This window comes from Zootoca vivipara, chromosome 3 (genome assembly GCF_965207765.1).
Source record: "Zootoca vivipara chromosome 3, rZooViv2.hap1.1, whole genome shotgun sequence".
NCBI classification, from domain to species: Eukaryota; Metazoa; Chordata; class Lepidosauria; order Squamata; family Lacertidae; genus Zootoca; species Zootoca vivipara.
Genome location: NC_142586.1, coordinates 4,413,239 through 4,426,933, shown reverse-complemented (window position 1 = coordinate 4,426,933; position 13,695 = coordinate 4,413,239). Strand labels below are relative to the sequence as shown.

The following is a 13,695-nucleotide window of genomic DNA, read 5'->3' as shown; positions in this document are numbered from 1 at the left end:
AATATTGTATTGTTTTCCCTGTTTTGTGTGCACTACAAATAAAATATGTGCAGCATCCATAGGAATTCGTTCCTATTTTTTCCAAACTATAGTCCGGGCCCGACAGTGTATGAGGGACAGTGAACCTGCCCCCGGTTTAGAGTTGGAGGACCCCTGCAGTAGGATTTTACTAAATGTTTCATTTGGAAAAAGAAACAGACTTTTTATAGTTTACTGCTACCTACTCAGAGATGCATATCTACATAAATGATATCTACATAAATGAAAAACTGGTGTACCTTGGTTCTCAAACGCCGAAAACTCGGAACTGGAATGGATTAATCCATTTTGCATTACAGTCATACCTCGGATTATGAACGCTGCAAGTTGCGAGTTTTAGGGTTGCGGACCGCACCGAACAGGTTACTTCCGGGTTTCAGCGCTCACGCATGCGCAGAATCACAAAATGATGTCATGTGCATGCGCTCCGAATCACGTCAAGCGCATAGACGTGGCGCTTCAGGGTGCGAACGCTGCGGGTTACGAACGTGCCTCCTGCACGGATCACGTTCGCAACCAGAGGTATGACTTTTTATAGGAAAGTAATGTCCGTTCCTTGGCTTTGGAACAGACTTCTGGAATGGGTTAAGTTTGAGAACCAAGGTGCCCCTGTAATAAACATCACAAAAGAAAGTAAAATAGATAAATTAAAGATAATAAAACAAAAGAAATTAAACAGATATAATCTCAACACCAGAATTCTGCAATTCAAGAATAAGCATAAAATAAAAGAGTACAGCGTTAAGTATGCGTCAGGGGGCCTTCCTACAGGGAGCCTCCTCAGCACTTCGCCCAGTGAGAGCAGCAGCAGTGGGTCAGGTGAGGGGAATCAGGAAGTGAGCAGGATGGAGATGTCAGGGCTCAACGATGTTGGAAAGCCCTTGCGTCGCCAGGACCAAGAGGTGGAGGGGAGCAGACAGCCTCTTCTGGCGCCTGAATTAAGGCGCACCACCAAACATAAGGTCGGGAGGAGGTGTTTCGGGATGGCCAAACTCTTATGCTGGCCCCATAGCCGGAAACGTCCACTCCTAGATTCTGCGAGTGACTAAGAGGTCATGTTTTCTGCTATCTCTGCACTGTAAATACTATGCACAATAAAACTCTTAAAGACAGAGCGGACTTGGGCGTCTTTACTCAAGAGTAGCCGCAATAACACCAATACAGTATGCAATGTAGACTATTATATTTCTTTAAAAATTACTCTATGCTTATTAACATTGAGCAGCACAAAAACATCAAAGTCTCATCAATTTATGTGTAGACTTACCAGATAGTAGCTAATTGTGTCTGGGCAAGGTTTGATTGCAGAAGAATATTTTTTGCCTGAAACCCTGAGTAAATCAAAAGTATGTTAATATATAAGTCAAGTAATATAATATATAAGTCATGTTAATATATAAATCTAATTGCACCCAAGAACCAGTGCTATTTTTTACCCTCTACAGGCCAAGGCTCACCCACATTTTCCTTTGTCCCGTGATTTATTCCGTTTGGTCTGTGGTTTCTAGACACGGGTTTGAGAGGTTTTTCTTTTGTCCCGCACTTTCCCCGATGAAAACTTGCTGATTACTGCTGGACTGGAGCAAATGTCAGTCTGCAGAAAACCGGATGTGCGTTTGCTCTGATTCAGCCATGAAGAGCAGGGTTTCCCAGGGAAAGCGATGGAACCAAAGAATACCTCTCAGACCTAGGCCTACAAGCCTCAGGCCAAAGGGAAATGGGGTTTAACTCAAAATGGAATTTAAAAGTCTTAGCCTGCAAAGATACACTTATTTATAAAAATCTTCAAACACGCAAGTGCAGTTAAATATTACATTTATACTGGGATTTCATTTTCTTATATAGGAAAATCAATCAATTAATTACAAACTTAATCTTCAATGGCAATCCCTTTCCTTTAAAAAGAAATCCCCCTTAGAACATACTGCATTATGCACAGGAGGAAAACCTTTTGTCAATTAACTCATAAACCACAAATAAAGTTACAAGTAAAGTTACTGCAATTTCTACAAGGGTTAATCACTCTTGCCAAAGAACCAGCTAAAAGGTTCTCTCTTAGAAACTCTAAACAATGCTGGCTGAAATGTGTATACATTTTTAAAAGATTATTTCAAGAATCTTTACCTTTGCAAGCTTAAATATAATACTGTAATACTGTGATACTAACCTGACAGGTATCCACTCATCCCTTTATCAAGGCTATTAAACTTCTGCCTGTATTTTAATCTGGAAGCCTGAGGAACTGCCCAGTCTGAAAATCCAATCTTTGGTGAATTCCCAGTTAGTGAGGTAGTAGAAGAAGAATTTGAACTGCAATATGAAAAGAAGGTCACATTTTCTAGAAATCTGGTATTATATAAAGATATGTTCAAACTGGGACATTGTTCCTATGTTTTTGTGCAGCAACAGTTTATGTGAATAAATGACTTCTGTCTTTCCAAGTACTCACTTTTGTGGGGAACCAGTTAGATTGCAATTGAGACATAAATTTGCCTGAAGATCCCTACCTACTAGAGCCAAGATCTATCAGGGACTGTGTCTTCTGGATGTTGGCACCACCAAATCCTCCCGTCCTGGGACTGTATGAACTAAAGTGAGGCAAAGCTGAAACAAGAGAAGAGCAGAGTCCATAGTCCACACTGCAAGGCAAAAGGATCTCCATGGATCACTTGGGCAGCAACCTAACTCCATACCAAAAACTTTAAAAATTATTACTATTTTATTGAAAACTTTCAGTAGAGAAATAAAGTAAAGAAGTGAGGAAAAGTGAACATGAACCAAAAACAAAATGAGAGAAAATTACTGAAAGTATATTAAAATGTATAAAAGTATTACAATTATTCTAACAAGTATAAACTTATTAAAAAGTCAATATGCTTTTTATAAACACATTACAAATATCATTCCATATGCATTCCAAACATCATTATATTTATCCATACCCAATCCGTTTGTATCTTACAAATGTTGTCCTATCTTATACACATTGTTCAAAGGGGACAATAGTATTATCTTTCAAGCGTATTTTTAAACATTTGTGCCCATAACTCTTTCAACTCATTTTTCAGATGGTTCTGTCTTTTATTTTTAAGCTTATTTTCATAAGTACATCATTTGGAAATCCACTTCTGACCAAAGTGGTGACCCCTCTTGCACTGGTTGCATTTCCGGCAAGAAAAACTTACCCCACCCAGTCTTTCTATAATAAATTATCAATTAAATGGGTCTCTTGTAGATAAGCTATGCCAGCTTGCAATCACAGAATAATAGAATTGTAGAGTTGGAAGGGACCACAAAGGTCATCTAGTCCAACCCCATACAAGGCAGGAATCTTTGCCCAATGTTGGGCTTGAGCTCATGACCCTGAAATTAAGAGTCTCATGCTCTACCAACTGAGCTCAAATATGTCAAAATTAGCTTTTGCTTCTTGGATTATCAGTTTTGGCCCCTTTATGAACATTCTTCCATTCATCAGTTTACTAATTAACCGTATAAACCAAATTTCAATTTCTCCCCTGTATTTAAATATACAACATAACTCCTAGAATTTCTAACAAATTCAGAAATTACACAAACACTAAGCTTAACTTTTAATTTTGATTCTATTAGATATATGCACACTCTATTTCCCAGAAATAAACCTTAAGTAAATAATAAGAATTATTTTAAACTGTGCTTACGTGAGTGAATAAAATGGATAAATAAACATAGAACAAAACTTTTTTTAAAAAAAACTAAGTGCAAAACACAAAGCTCAAAAAATTACGTGGGTAAATGAGCAAACAAAGAAGAAAGAAAAATAAAAAATAACAAAAAAGAGAAAAAAGCAAAACAATAAAAAATTGACTCCATACCACAAACCTGACGAGCTTCGAGAACTAGTCTAACTACAACACTCTAATAATTTATGCCTAACTCATAGCCCCATTTTATTTTTTCATTTCCTTCAATACACTCTCTATGGGCAGCACCATGATTTGGCAGGGCTCTTCTTGAATAACAGTGAGCCTCAGAGACTGAGCAGGAGGACTTGCGAGGTAAGGGGGTGCTTAATCCTCTACCTTCCTGACATTTGTCCCCTCAAAACTAATCTCCTCCTCTTTTCCCCACAAGCAAAGAAATAGCTTCCATGGATGTGTGACCTTGAGTGGGAAAACAGGGCAAGGGAAAAGGCTGAGTACCACCTCCATCTTGCTCTCCATAGCAACATCCAAACTTTCATTAAAACAACAAAATATTTGTTGTTGCATATCATGCATAGTTTAGCCCTCAGGAAAATTTACAGTATTTCTAGTGGAAAGAGGTTAGTGTAGCAAGAAGAAGGAATTTTAGGTGGAAAAACAATCAGTTTAGCACCGTATTTTTTTGCTCCATAGGACGCACCTGACCATAGGACGCACCTAGTTTTTTTTAAAGAGGAAAACAAGATTTATTTTTGCTTTCTTGAATTGTCCTAGGCATAGCAGCCAACTCCTAGAGGCCTAGGTGCCTTTGCCTCCCCCCCATTAAATATTTGAGGAAACTTCTTTTGCAAAGGGGGAAAGCTCCATCTTTAAGAATCAGCTCAAAGTTGCTGAGTTTCCTTGCAAAGGGAAAAAAATCCTGTTTTTATGAGGTTCAACTCACAGTTCTACAGCTTCTTCTATAGGAAAGGAAAGGGACCCATTTCTACAGTTTCCAGACAGATAATCTAATCAGCCAGTCACATGTCTCCCTCTGCAGACAACAACTGAGGCCTAGGCAAGGGGCCGGGAGGGGAGCTAGCTCTCTTATCTCCCTCCCTGATCTCTTGCAATCAGCTCTTGTTAGTCTTTAGCTCTTTCTTTCTTTCTTTCTTTTTAAAAAGCAGGATCTGACTTTAGCCCCTGGGCAATTCAGTTCCAGGGACCACACATTCGCTCCATAAGACGCACAGACATTTCCTATTACTTTTTCTGAGGAAAAAAGTGTGTCTTATGGAGCGAAAAATACGGTATTTTCTAGGAGGAGATTTTGCATTCAGAATCAAGGCACTGGCCGACATCCAACTCAGATTGTCCAGACTGGAAGTATGTCTATTGTCGGTCATGATGATACTTACTTGAAGAGTATGGTAGTGGCTGGAGGAGGCTGGTTGTTCCATTTGGCAATGCAGGTGTGCTGGTGGAAGGCAGCAGGGGAGCAGAAATAATAAGGGGGGGGATGGACGTCACAGAAGCAAAAGAGGACAATGGAGCCAAAGGTGCCATTGTAGGAACAGATGGTGGAAGAGACAGGTTTGGCATACTGCCCATGCCTGGAAGAGAAACCAAGTTTTTAGTTATAGTCATATAGCTGTGAACAGCCAGGAATTGGGGAGCCATGACTCACTTTTTCTAGAGAGATCTACACCAGGGTTTCCCAAACTTGTGTCTCCAGCTGTTTTTGGACTGCAATTCCCATCATCTCTGACCATGGGTCCTACTAGCTAGGGAGCATGAGAGTTGTAGTCCAAAAACAGCTGCAAACCCAAGTTTGGGGAAAACCCTGAGCTACACACACTAGTTTTAGTTAAGAGGTCTATGCTCACACACGTTTGCTTCATTCGAGCAGTTATACAGCCATGGTTTCCTCCCTAATACTTTAGAAAATCATAACACATCTCTGTTGCCACAGGCTTCAGATAAAAAGAACAAGCAATATGCTCGAAGTACTTGTTTTAAACCAATAGATGTCTAATATACAGTACGATTCTAGAGGAAGATAATAATTTTGTTCAATGGCATCTAAAGAGCTACTTTAGGCACATTGAAAGGTTTGCCTTAAAAAAGTAGGGTTGTTTTTTGTAAACCCACTTAGAACAGCAGACCAATGCAGGAGGCAGGAGTTACGAGTTGTTCTGTGGTCTCTGCAGCCACAGCAGGCGCTGCAATTTTCCAGTGGCTTGCCTTCACCCCCCGATGCACACTCCATTGTCTCTCGAGACAGACAGGTGCCAACATCATATCACAAACTGCTTTCAAAACTCACCCTACTTTTTAAAGGAGCGTGCCGTATGGCAAGCATGGTTGCACTTTGAAACATGCAAATCCTAACCCCTTTTCAGCACATAGAATTAGCTGCACTATTTCTGAGGCCCATTCTTCTGAGGCCCATCAGAGCACAGGAGATTCACCTCAAAAGTACTCATTATCATAGCTGCCAAGTTATCCCTTTTTTTCAGGGATTTTCCATTATCCTGAATAGGCTTCCTCGCGAGAAAAGGGAAAACTTGGCAGCTATGCTCATTATTCATTTTTATGACAAAAATCTATGATAATATTTAGCTATATTTTCTGTACATATCTTTAACATCATGATCTATGGTCTAATATAATACATTTGCACATAGCTATTTTTCTTTATCAATAATACGGTAATTTAAGAGGGGCAGTCTTTCTCCAAACACCTGTACATTGATTCATATTCATGATTACCAAAACGAGCAGAAATCAAGGAAGAGAATGCTGGAGGCTGCTTCATCAGTGGAGGGAGAACCACGGGCAAAGGCTGGCCTTGTAGCTTTAGTTTGATGAGTTTCATAGCTATAGAAAACTCTTGCTGATCCATTTTCCCATCCTTGTTCAGGTCTGAAAGTGCCCTTAAAAACAACAATACAACAATGTCTATATAAAGTGGTACCTCGGTTTAAGTACACAATTGGTTCTGGAAGTCTGTACTTAACCTGAAGCATACTTAACCTGAAGCGAACTTTCCCACTGAAAGTAATGGAAAGTGGATTAATCCGTTTCCAGATGGGTCCGCGGAGTACTTAAACTGAAAGTACTCAAACCGAAGCGTACTTAAACTGAGATATGACTGTATTTGTATATGTTCTATAGTTTAGTAGCAGAAGACTATTGTGCTTGCCAATTACTCCTATTTGGCAGGGAGCTCTTAGTATTTCCACCCCCACCCCCTGGGTTAACTCTTCAGGAGCAGCATCTACGGGAAAAGAAAGCAAGGTTGCTATAGGCAAACCTATGAATTACCGAATTTTATCCTTCACCTAGGTTGGAGAGAGGTAACAACAGAGCAGAGAATGATAGAAATTGGGCAAGAGTAGATTAGGGACATTAATCACCTGAGTTGCTCTAAGCTCAAAAACTCCACCGCATCCTTTATATGGAAGTGGGATAGCAGCTCTAATCACTTGGCGCAGAACATTAGGTTTTATATTCCACCCTTCCATATTAGAAACAGAGCCGAGAGTGGCCTACTGCAGTTTAAAAGTTCCAAAATATTTTTTAAAATCCCTACACAACAGTAGGGATTTTAAAATCCCTACACAGCAGAAAAGCAATTTACATATGCTGACAGAGTTTAAGTCTTCAGCAGTTGCTTCTATTCAGAATCCCAAGAAGCAAAAACAATATAATCTGTTCTGTTTCATCCCGTTGCCAGAAAGAATTTTGCAGAGTGATAAGAGCATAATGCTGTATATTCTAGTAAGTGATTAATAAAAACGGCAGACCATATACCTAAGGCAATAAGGGTACTATGCACCACTCAAGGATCAGAAAATGCAACCATCATGGCAGGAAGCATGAAAACTCTGCTGCTTGTTTACAGTTTTTGTGCTTTTACTCCAAACTCAGTTAACAGCACATGGCACATTCAGAGGCTGCTAGCACCACAGCTGCATTAAATTCAGAGTGTGCTCCAAAACATTATACAGTGGTGCCTTGCTAAACGAATGCTCTGTTAGACGAATTTTTCGCTATACGAATAGGTTTTGCGATCAGAGGTTGCCTCGTAAGCCGATGAGGTTTTCTATGGCCGTCGCATTGTCTTGCGAAGTGTGGCCATAAAAACCTCCGATCACAAAACCTATTTGCAAAAGGCATTTGTCTAGCAAAAGGGGAACCAGTTGTAGCAAGGGAAGAAGGCAAAGGAAGATCAGCTGTCAGCGCCTCTCAGCTGATCTTCCTTTGCCTTCTTTCCGTGCTGCAGCTGGTTCCCCTTTGTGTCCTGCTGGTCTCTGCTGGTTGCCAAGAGCAGTGAGGGGCAACCGGCAGAGACCAGCAGAACACTAACAAGGGAAGAAGCAGAGGAATGGATCCGTTCCTTCCTCCGCTTTCCCCTCGCCACCTGTCTGATCCCTGCTGTGTGACAGGCGGGGTGGGGGGAAAGCAGGCGAGGCGGCAGCGGGGAGAAGCGCTTCTCCCCCCCGCCGCGCACAGCCGGCATGGGACACAGCTTCGGAGACCTCCGAAGCCGCGTCCCATGCCGGGGGAGGCAGGCAGGAGGCGGTGGCGGAGAGAAGAGCTTCTCCCTGCCACCGCCTCGGCGCGCACAGCCGGCATGGAACGCTGCTTCGGTGGTCTCCAAAGGTCCGTCCCATGCCGGGGAAGGCAGGCGAGGCGGCGGCAGGGAGAAGCGCTCCCCCCCCCGCTGCCTTGCCGCGCACAGCCAGCATGGGACGCACCTCTGGCTACAAAGCACCCTCTCCAATTGCATGGAACCTGGACAGCCCCGTGGTTTTCCACGGATCTGAGGGCAATGAAACAATCGCTGAGATGGTTAGAGCGCCAATGGCGGAAAACTCATTCTGAATCAGACCGGACACGGAGAGCTCAACATCGAGCCTCCTTTGTCTTGAGTGGGGTAACTGTGCCCCTGAAGGAGGAGGTGCACAGCCTGGGAATCATTTTGGACTCACAGCTGTCCATGGAGACACTGGTCAATACTGGGTCCATGGCAGCTGTCTACCAGCTCCATCTGGTACCCAGACTGAGACCCTACCTGCCTGCAGACTGTCTTGCCAGAGTGGTGCATGCTCTGGTTATCTCCAGCTTGGAGTACTGCAATGCGCTCTACGTGCGGCTATCTTTGAAGGGGACCCGGAAACTACAACTAATTCAGAATGCGGCAACTAGACTGGTGACCGGGAGTGGCCGCCAAGACCATATAACACTGGTTCTGAAAGACCTATATCAGCTCCCATCGTTCTGCCCAGACACTGAGGTCCAGCTCTAAGGGCCTTCTGATGGTTCCTTCATTGTGAGAAGCTAAGTTAAACACATTCAGTCAACATATAGATGTTTGTGCTATCAATGTAACAATATTAAATGTATCTGTATGTATGTATGTATGTATGTATGTATGTATGTATGTATGTATGTATGTATGTATGTATGTATTACCATATTTCAGCCAAGACTGGAGACGGCAGACCCGACTGTAAAAAAAAGGTACGTGCTTGATCACCTATGTGGAAGGAAAAAATGGGACAAGGTGAGTCATCATCATTAATACAATTCTCTACTTTCCATTGGTGATTTTTTCCTTAAAGGACTCATTAATATACTGTACCATGTTTTTAAAAGTTATCAAAGTGCTTCAACTATTTGACATTGCAAATGCAAAATTACTGAGTGGATTTAATGTTTTGATTCTCAAATCAATTGATGAAAATTGTAACAATGAGAAAGAACTATTATTAATTGGACATATGTATTTGTAAACACCTATTCCAGCAGGCACACAGCACAGCTGCACAGCTCCACATCAGCCTACTGAAATACTAGATTTCCTTTGCTCATCTCCTTCCAAAGTGACGGCACTGCCATTAGGGCACCGTAAAGACCCAGAGGGAACAATGAGGACTAATGGTATCTATATCTGAGTGGTGAACATAGGAACCAACAATATCCTTGATCGGTGTTCACCAACATTGGCCCATAGACACTATGTCCCTGAGCAGGGAATGCAGACTCTGAGCTTTTATTTAAAAGGGGGGGAAAAGGAAAAAACATATCTAGGCTTCCTAGAAGAAAAGCTATGAAGCAAAATGTGCAGGCACCCTTCCAAGTGACTTCTGGGGAAGGAGCCAGACTGGATGGTCCTGCCTATCAGTAGTTTTAGCCAATGAGTGTTGGAGCTGTGATTGATAGGTGAGATGCTTGGGCCCCCTTCTTCAAAATATGGAGAGGGCTGAAGCCCCTTGCCCCCTACACCCGGCACCACACACACATACACACTGCAAGCAAGTCGAACAAACATACACAATTTTACAAAAATATGAATACAATCTAAGCATATCCAATTTTATATAAAGTCCAGACTAAATCAAGTGAAAATGCATAAAGATAAAGAAAATGCATAAAAATTAGTACTTTCTAATCAAACACATAAATCACATAACAGAAGCAATTTTACATCCAATTTTCCAAAAGCCAATAAAAGGCTGTCATGATTCTCCAATTCTGGGTTTAATTGCCTGCCAAGTGAGGCAAACCTTCCCTACTGAACTCCCCAGGAAGAGAAGCAATATGAATGGTCTCACCAGGTAGCATACAGGGGCCAATTTTCCACATTCCGTGAGTTATCTGATCATTATTTGTATACCACCCTTGCTTGAAAGCATGGTGGGGAGGGTTGGGTTGACTGGAAGAATGTGGGGAATGAAAGGCATGCAGCTGAGGATGGGGACACAACACCCCCAAATCACCCAGAGCCAGCCCTACTTCCAAGCACCAACCCCCTTTTTACCAGACTAGACTCTTTACCTCTTTAAACTAAGGTGAAAAGCTCTCTGTCTTGCTTGGGGGGCAGGCAAGGCCCTCTCAGCACGTTGGCTCCAGATGCCGGGAGATGCTCGTTCACGGGAACTTGGGCAGTTCTGCGAGTTTTCATGAGAGCATCTCAGAGCCCGTGCGTTGAACGGGCCTTCCCCAAGCAAGGTGGGGAACTTGTGGAGCGAGGTTCACTCCGAGCACCAACTGATGGTAGAAGACCAAGTTCCAAGGCGACGGCTTGAATATGCACCTTTTTGTATACACTGAACTCTTGGAACAGAGTTCCCACGTAAGGTGTGGCCGTCCTGTACTTGTAACTGCTATCAATCTGGAGGAACCCCTTGCTTCCTTCAAGAGGCATTTTATGCCAATTTTCAACCAAGAGCAAATTCATGATTTAAATCTTCAGATTATAATGAGGAAGGCAATTCACTGCAGAAGCACACACCAACCTGTGACATATCCCCCAACTGGTTTAAGGCCATCAAACTGCTTGTCATACTTCACTCTCTCTTCCAAGGTGATGGCCCAAATGTTTGATCCTCCTGAAAGCAAAAGGGAATGCTTTTTTAAAAAGTAGTTTTAAATGGGTATAATCAACCGGGGGAAACGAACCTTTATTTCCTAAGTGATACTATTAAGCTCACGAGCTTTTAACACACTTTACCCTCACCAGTTTGGCAGGAATGCTTTTATGATTCATGGTATCTTGTTCCCTAGATGTGCAATTACGTACCGGTATTTGCTGACTGTTCTTCTCTCAAGGTTTTTTCAGCTTTAACACAATTATATGGACTTTACAGCATTAGCGGACATGCTTTCACCATTGTTGACTTTTCAGTTAAACATTATTTACATTTGATCTATGTATGCTCAAACACCATCTCAGAAATCCCTACCATTCAAATGATTTTTGGAAGACAGTTACTCTTATCTCAGCCCCTTCTCCTTCTCTCTCTCTCTTTCTCAAGATCATGAATTTGGAACAGGAAGTGTTTCAGCATTTTACTTACTTCTTGCCCAATACTACCATTCCAAATAGGCACTAGCTACCAGCTCATGACCTTATAAATCAGGCTGTAATGTGATTGAAATGTATAACCATGCTTGTTTTCTCCTACTCTGGAGGATAGGACTCAAGGCAATGGTTTCAAGTTACAAGAAAGGAGATTCTGACTAAACATTTGGAAAAACTTTCTGACACTAAGAGCTGTTCTACAGTGGAACGGTCTCCCTTGGGAGGAGGTGAGCTCTCCTTCCTTGGAGGATTTTAAGCAGAGGTTGGATGGCCATCTATAATGGATACTTTAGCCGAGATTCTTGCATTGCAGGGGGTTGGACTAGATCAGGGGTCAGCAAACTTCTTCAGCAGGGGGGCGGTCCACTGTCCCACTGTCACTGTACCTTGGGGGGAGGGAGCAGACTATATTTTGAAAGAGAGAAAAAAGAACAAATTCCTATGCCCCACAAATAACCCAGAGATGCATTTTAAATAAAAGGACACATTCTACTCATGTAAAAACATGCTGATTCCCAGACTGTCCACGGGCCAGATTTAGAAGGCGACTGGGCCGGATCCGGCCCCCGGGCCTTAGGTTGCCTACCCATGAACTAGATGACACTTGGGGTCCCTTCCAATCATAGAATTTTAGAATTCTATGATTCTAAAAGCACAATCCTAACCATGTTTTCTCAGAAGTAAGTCCTAGTGAATTCCATTTACTCCCAGGTAAATGGGATTAGGATTGAAGCCTTAGTCTATTAAAAATATACAGTGGTACCTCGGTTTTCAGACATTTCCATTGCTGAACGTTTTGTTTTTCGAATGCTGAAAACCCAGAAGTAAATGCTTCCATTTTCGAACGCACCTTGGAAGTCAAACACCTTCCACTGTGTTTATCTGTTGTTTTACACAATTTTCTCTATTGAATTGGCAGCCCGCCCTTTGCACCTCAGTTTTCAATTGTTTTGGAAGGCCAACGCTCTTCCAGAACAGATTATGTACCTAGGTACCACTGTATTGATTAAACTTGCATTTACACTGTGGCAGCATTTCTGTCACATGAAGCATACCTGTACTGACTTTAGCTTTTGGTGATACAATGTACGTGTCAGAGCAGTCATCATCTTAGAAGAGACCTTCCTTTCATATGTGTGAGAGAAGAAGCATGCTTCTAAAGTGGTGCTGACATCTTCATTTTTAAAGATAATATTAACAATAAAAATTATTTTTTGAAGATCTGATTTACTGCGTGCACAATTTTTTAGTCTTTCATTTATTTTAAAAAATAATCTGAACATAAACCAGCAGTGGGAGGCTGTTCTTAAAAAGCCACTGCCACCTTAGACTGCATTAACAGAAGCCTTGTTCCCAGACTGAAGGTGGGAGCTCCCAGCCTGGAGGCCAAATGGAGCTCCCCACCCGCAGCTCCCCCTTCTCCCAGCCTCCAGGACTCTCCACAGGCCACTCCTCTTGTGGGCCCTGAATTGTGGTTGCACCTCTAGCTTGCCTAGAGAGAGAAATGCAGAAAGCTCTGACTTCTGTGTGGCTAGAATGTCGCATACCCTACGAGGTTAAGAGCCACATCTATTTATGGTTTACACAAAGATAAAACAGCAAAAGAAACAAAAATGTACATACAAATCTACTTTAAAATACTAAAACAGATTAAAATTGCCGTGGCTTTCTGAGCATCTGGGTAGACATGTCTAATCAATAATGTTTTTAGTAGTCAGTGGAAAAAATACAGTGACGTTATCACAGAGCTTTTTAAATTTCTAAAGTGTTGCAGCTCATGTGATGGAGGGGACTTGCTCTCTGTTGCTCCAGAAGCCAGGACAAGATCCAATGGGTGGAAGTTGCAGAGAAGCCAATTTTAGCTGGAAATTGGGGTGGGGGGAGGTACCATTTATGTGACACGGCCTGATGACCGAGGACACAGCTGAAGAGCTCTGAAGGCTGTCACACTCTTCATAGGGTATGTTTCAAGCCTTAAAATACAGTAAAATTAGCAGCTACTTAGCTCCTGCAGAAGGATCATGGAAAACACCCAGAACAAAATTCTGTAGGCAAAAGTAGCTATTCAGCAAATTTACCCAAATTCTGAGGCATATCAATCTTAGAATTATTCAATAATAC

General features: G+C 42.1%; 1 protein-coding gene across 3 annotated transcripts in view; it reads right to left on the bottom strand.

Moving 5' to 3' along the window:
* The window catches only part of ITSN2 (intersectin 2), a 71,792-nt gene that overhangs the window by 50,979 nt on the left and 7,118 nt on the right, over nt 1-13,695 (bottom strand). For all 3 annotated transcript variants that reach the window (XM_035110349.3, XM_035110348.3, XM_088667110.1), the window contains exons 3-9: nt 11,009-11,101; nt 9,183-9,246; nt 6,474-6,637; nt 5,120-5,314; nt 2,547-2,643; nt 2,207-2,349; nt 1,307-1,370 (exon numbers count right to left, since the gene is read on the bottom strand). In XM_035110349.3, the coding sequence (XP_034966240.1) occupies nt 1,307-1,370; nt 2,207-2,349; nt 2,547-2,643; nt 5,120-5,314; nt 6,474-6,637; nt 9,183-9,246; nt 11,009-11,101 (820 nt within the window). The remainder of the gene's footprint in view (nt 1-1,306; nt 1,371-2,206; nt 2,350-2,546; nt 2,644-5,119; nt 5,315-6,473; nt 6,638-9,182; nt 9,247-11,008; nt 11,102-13,695) is intronic.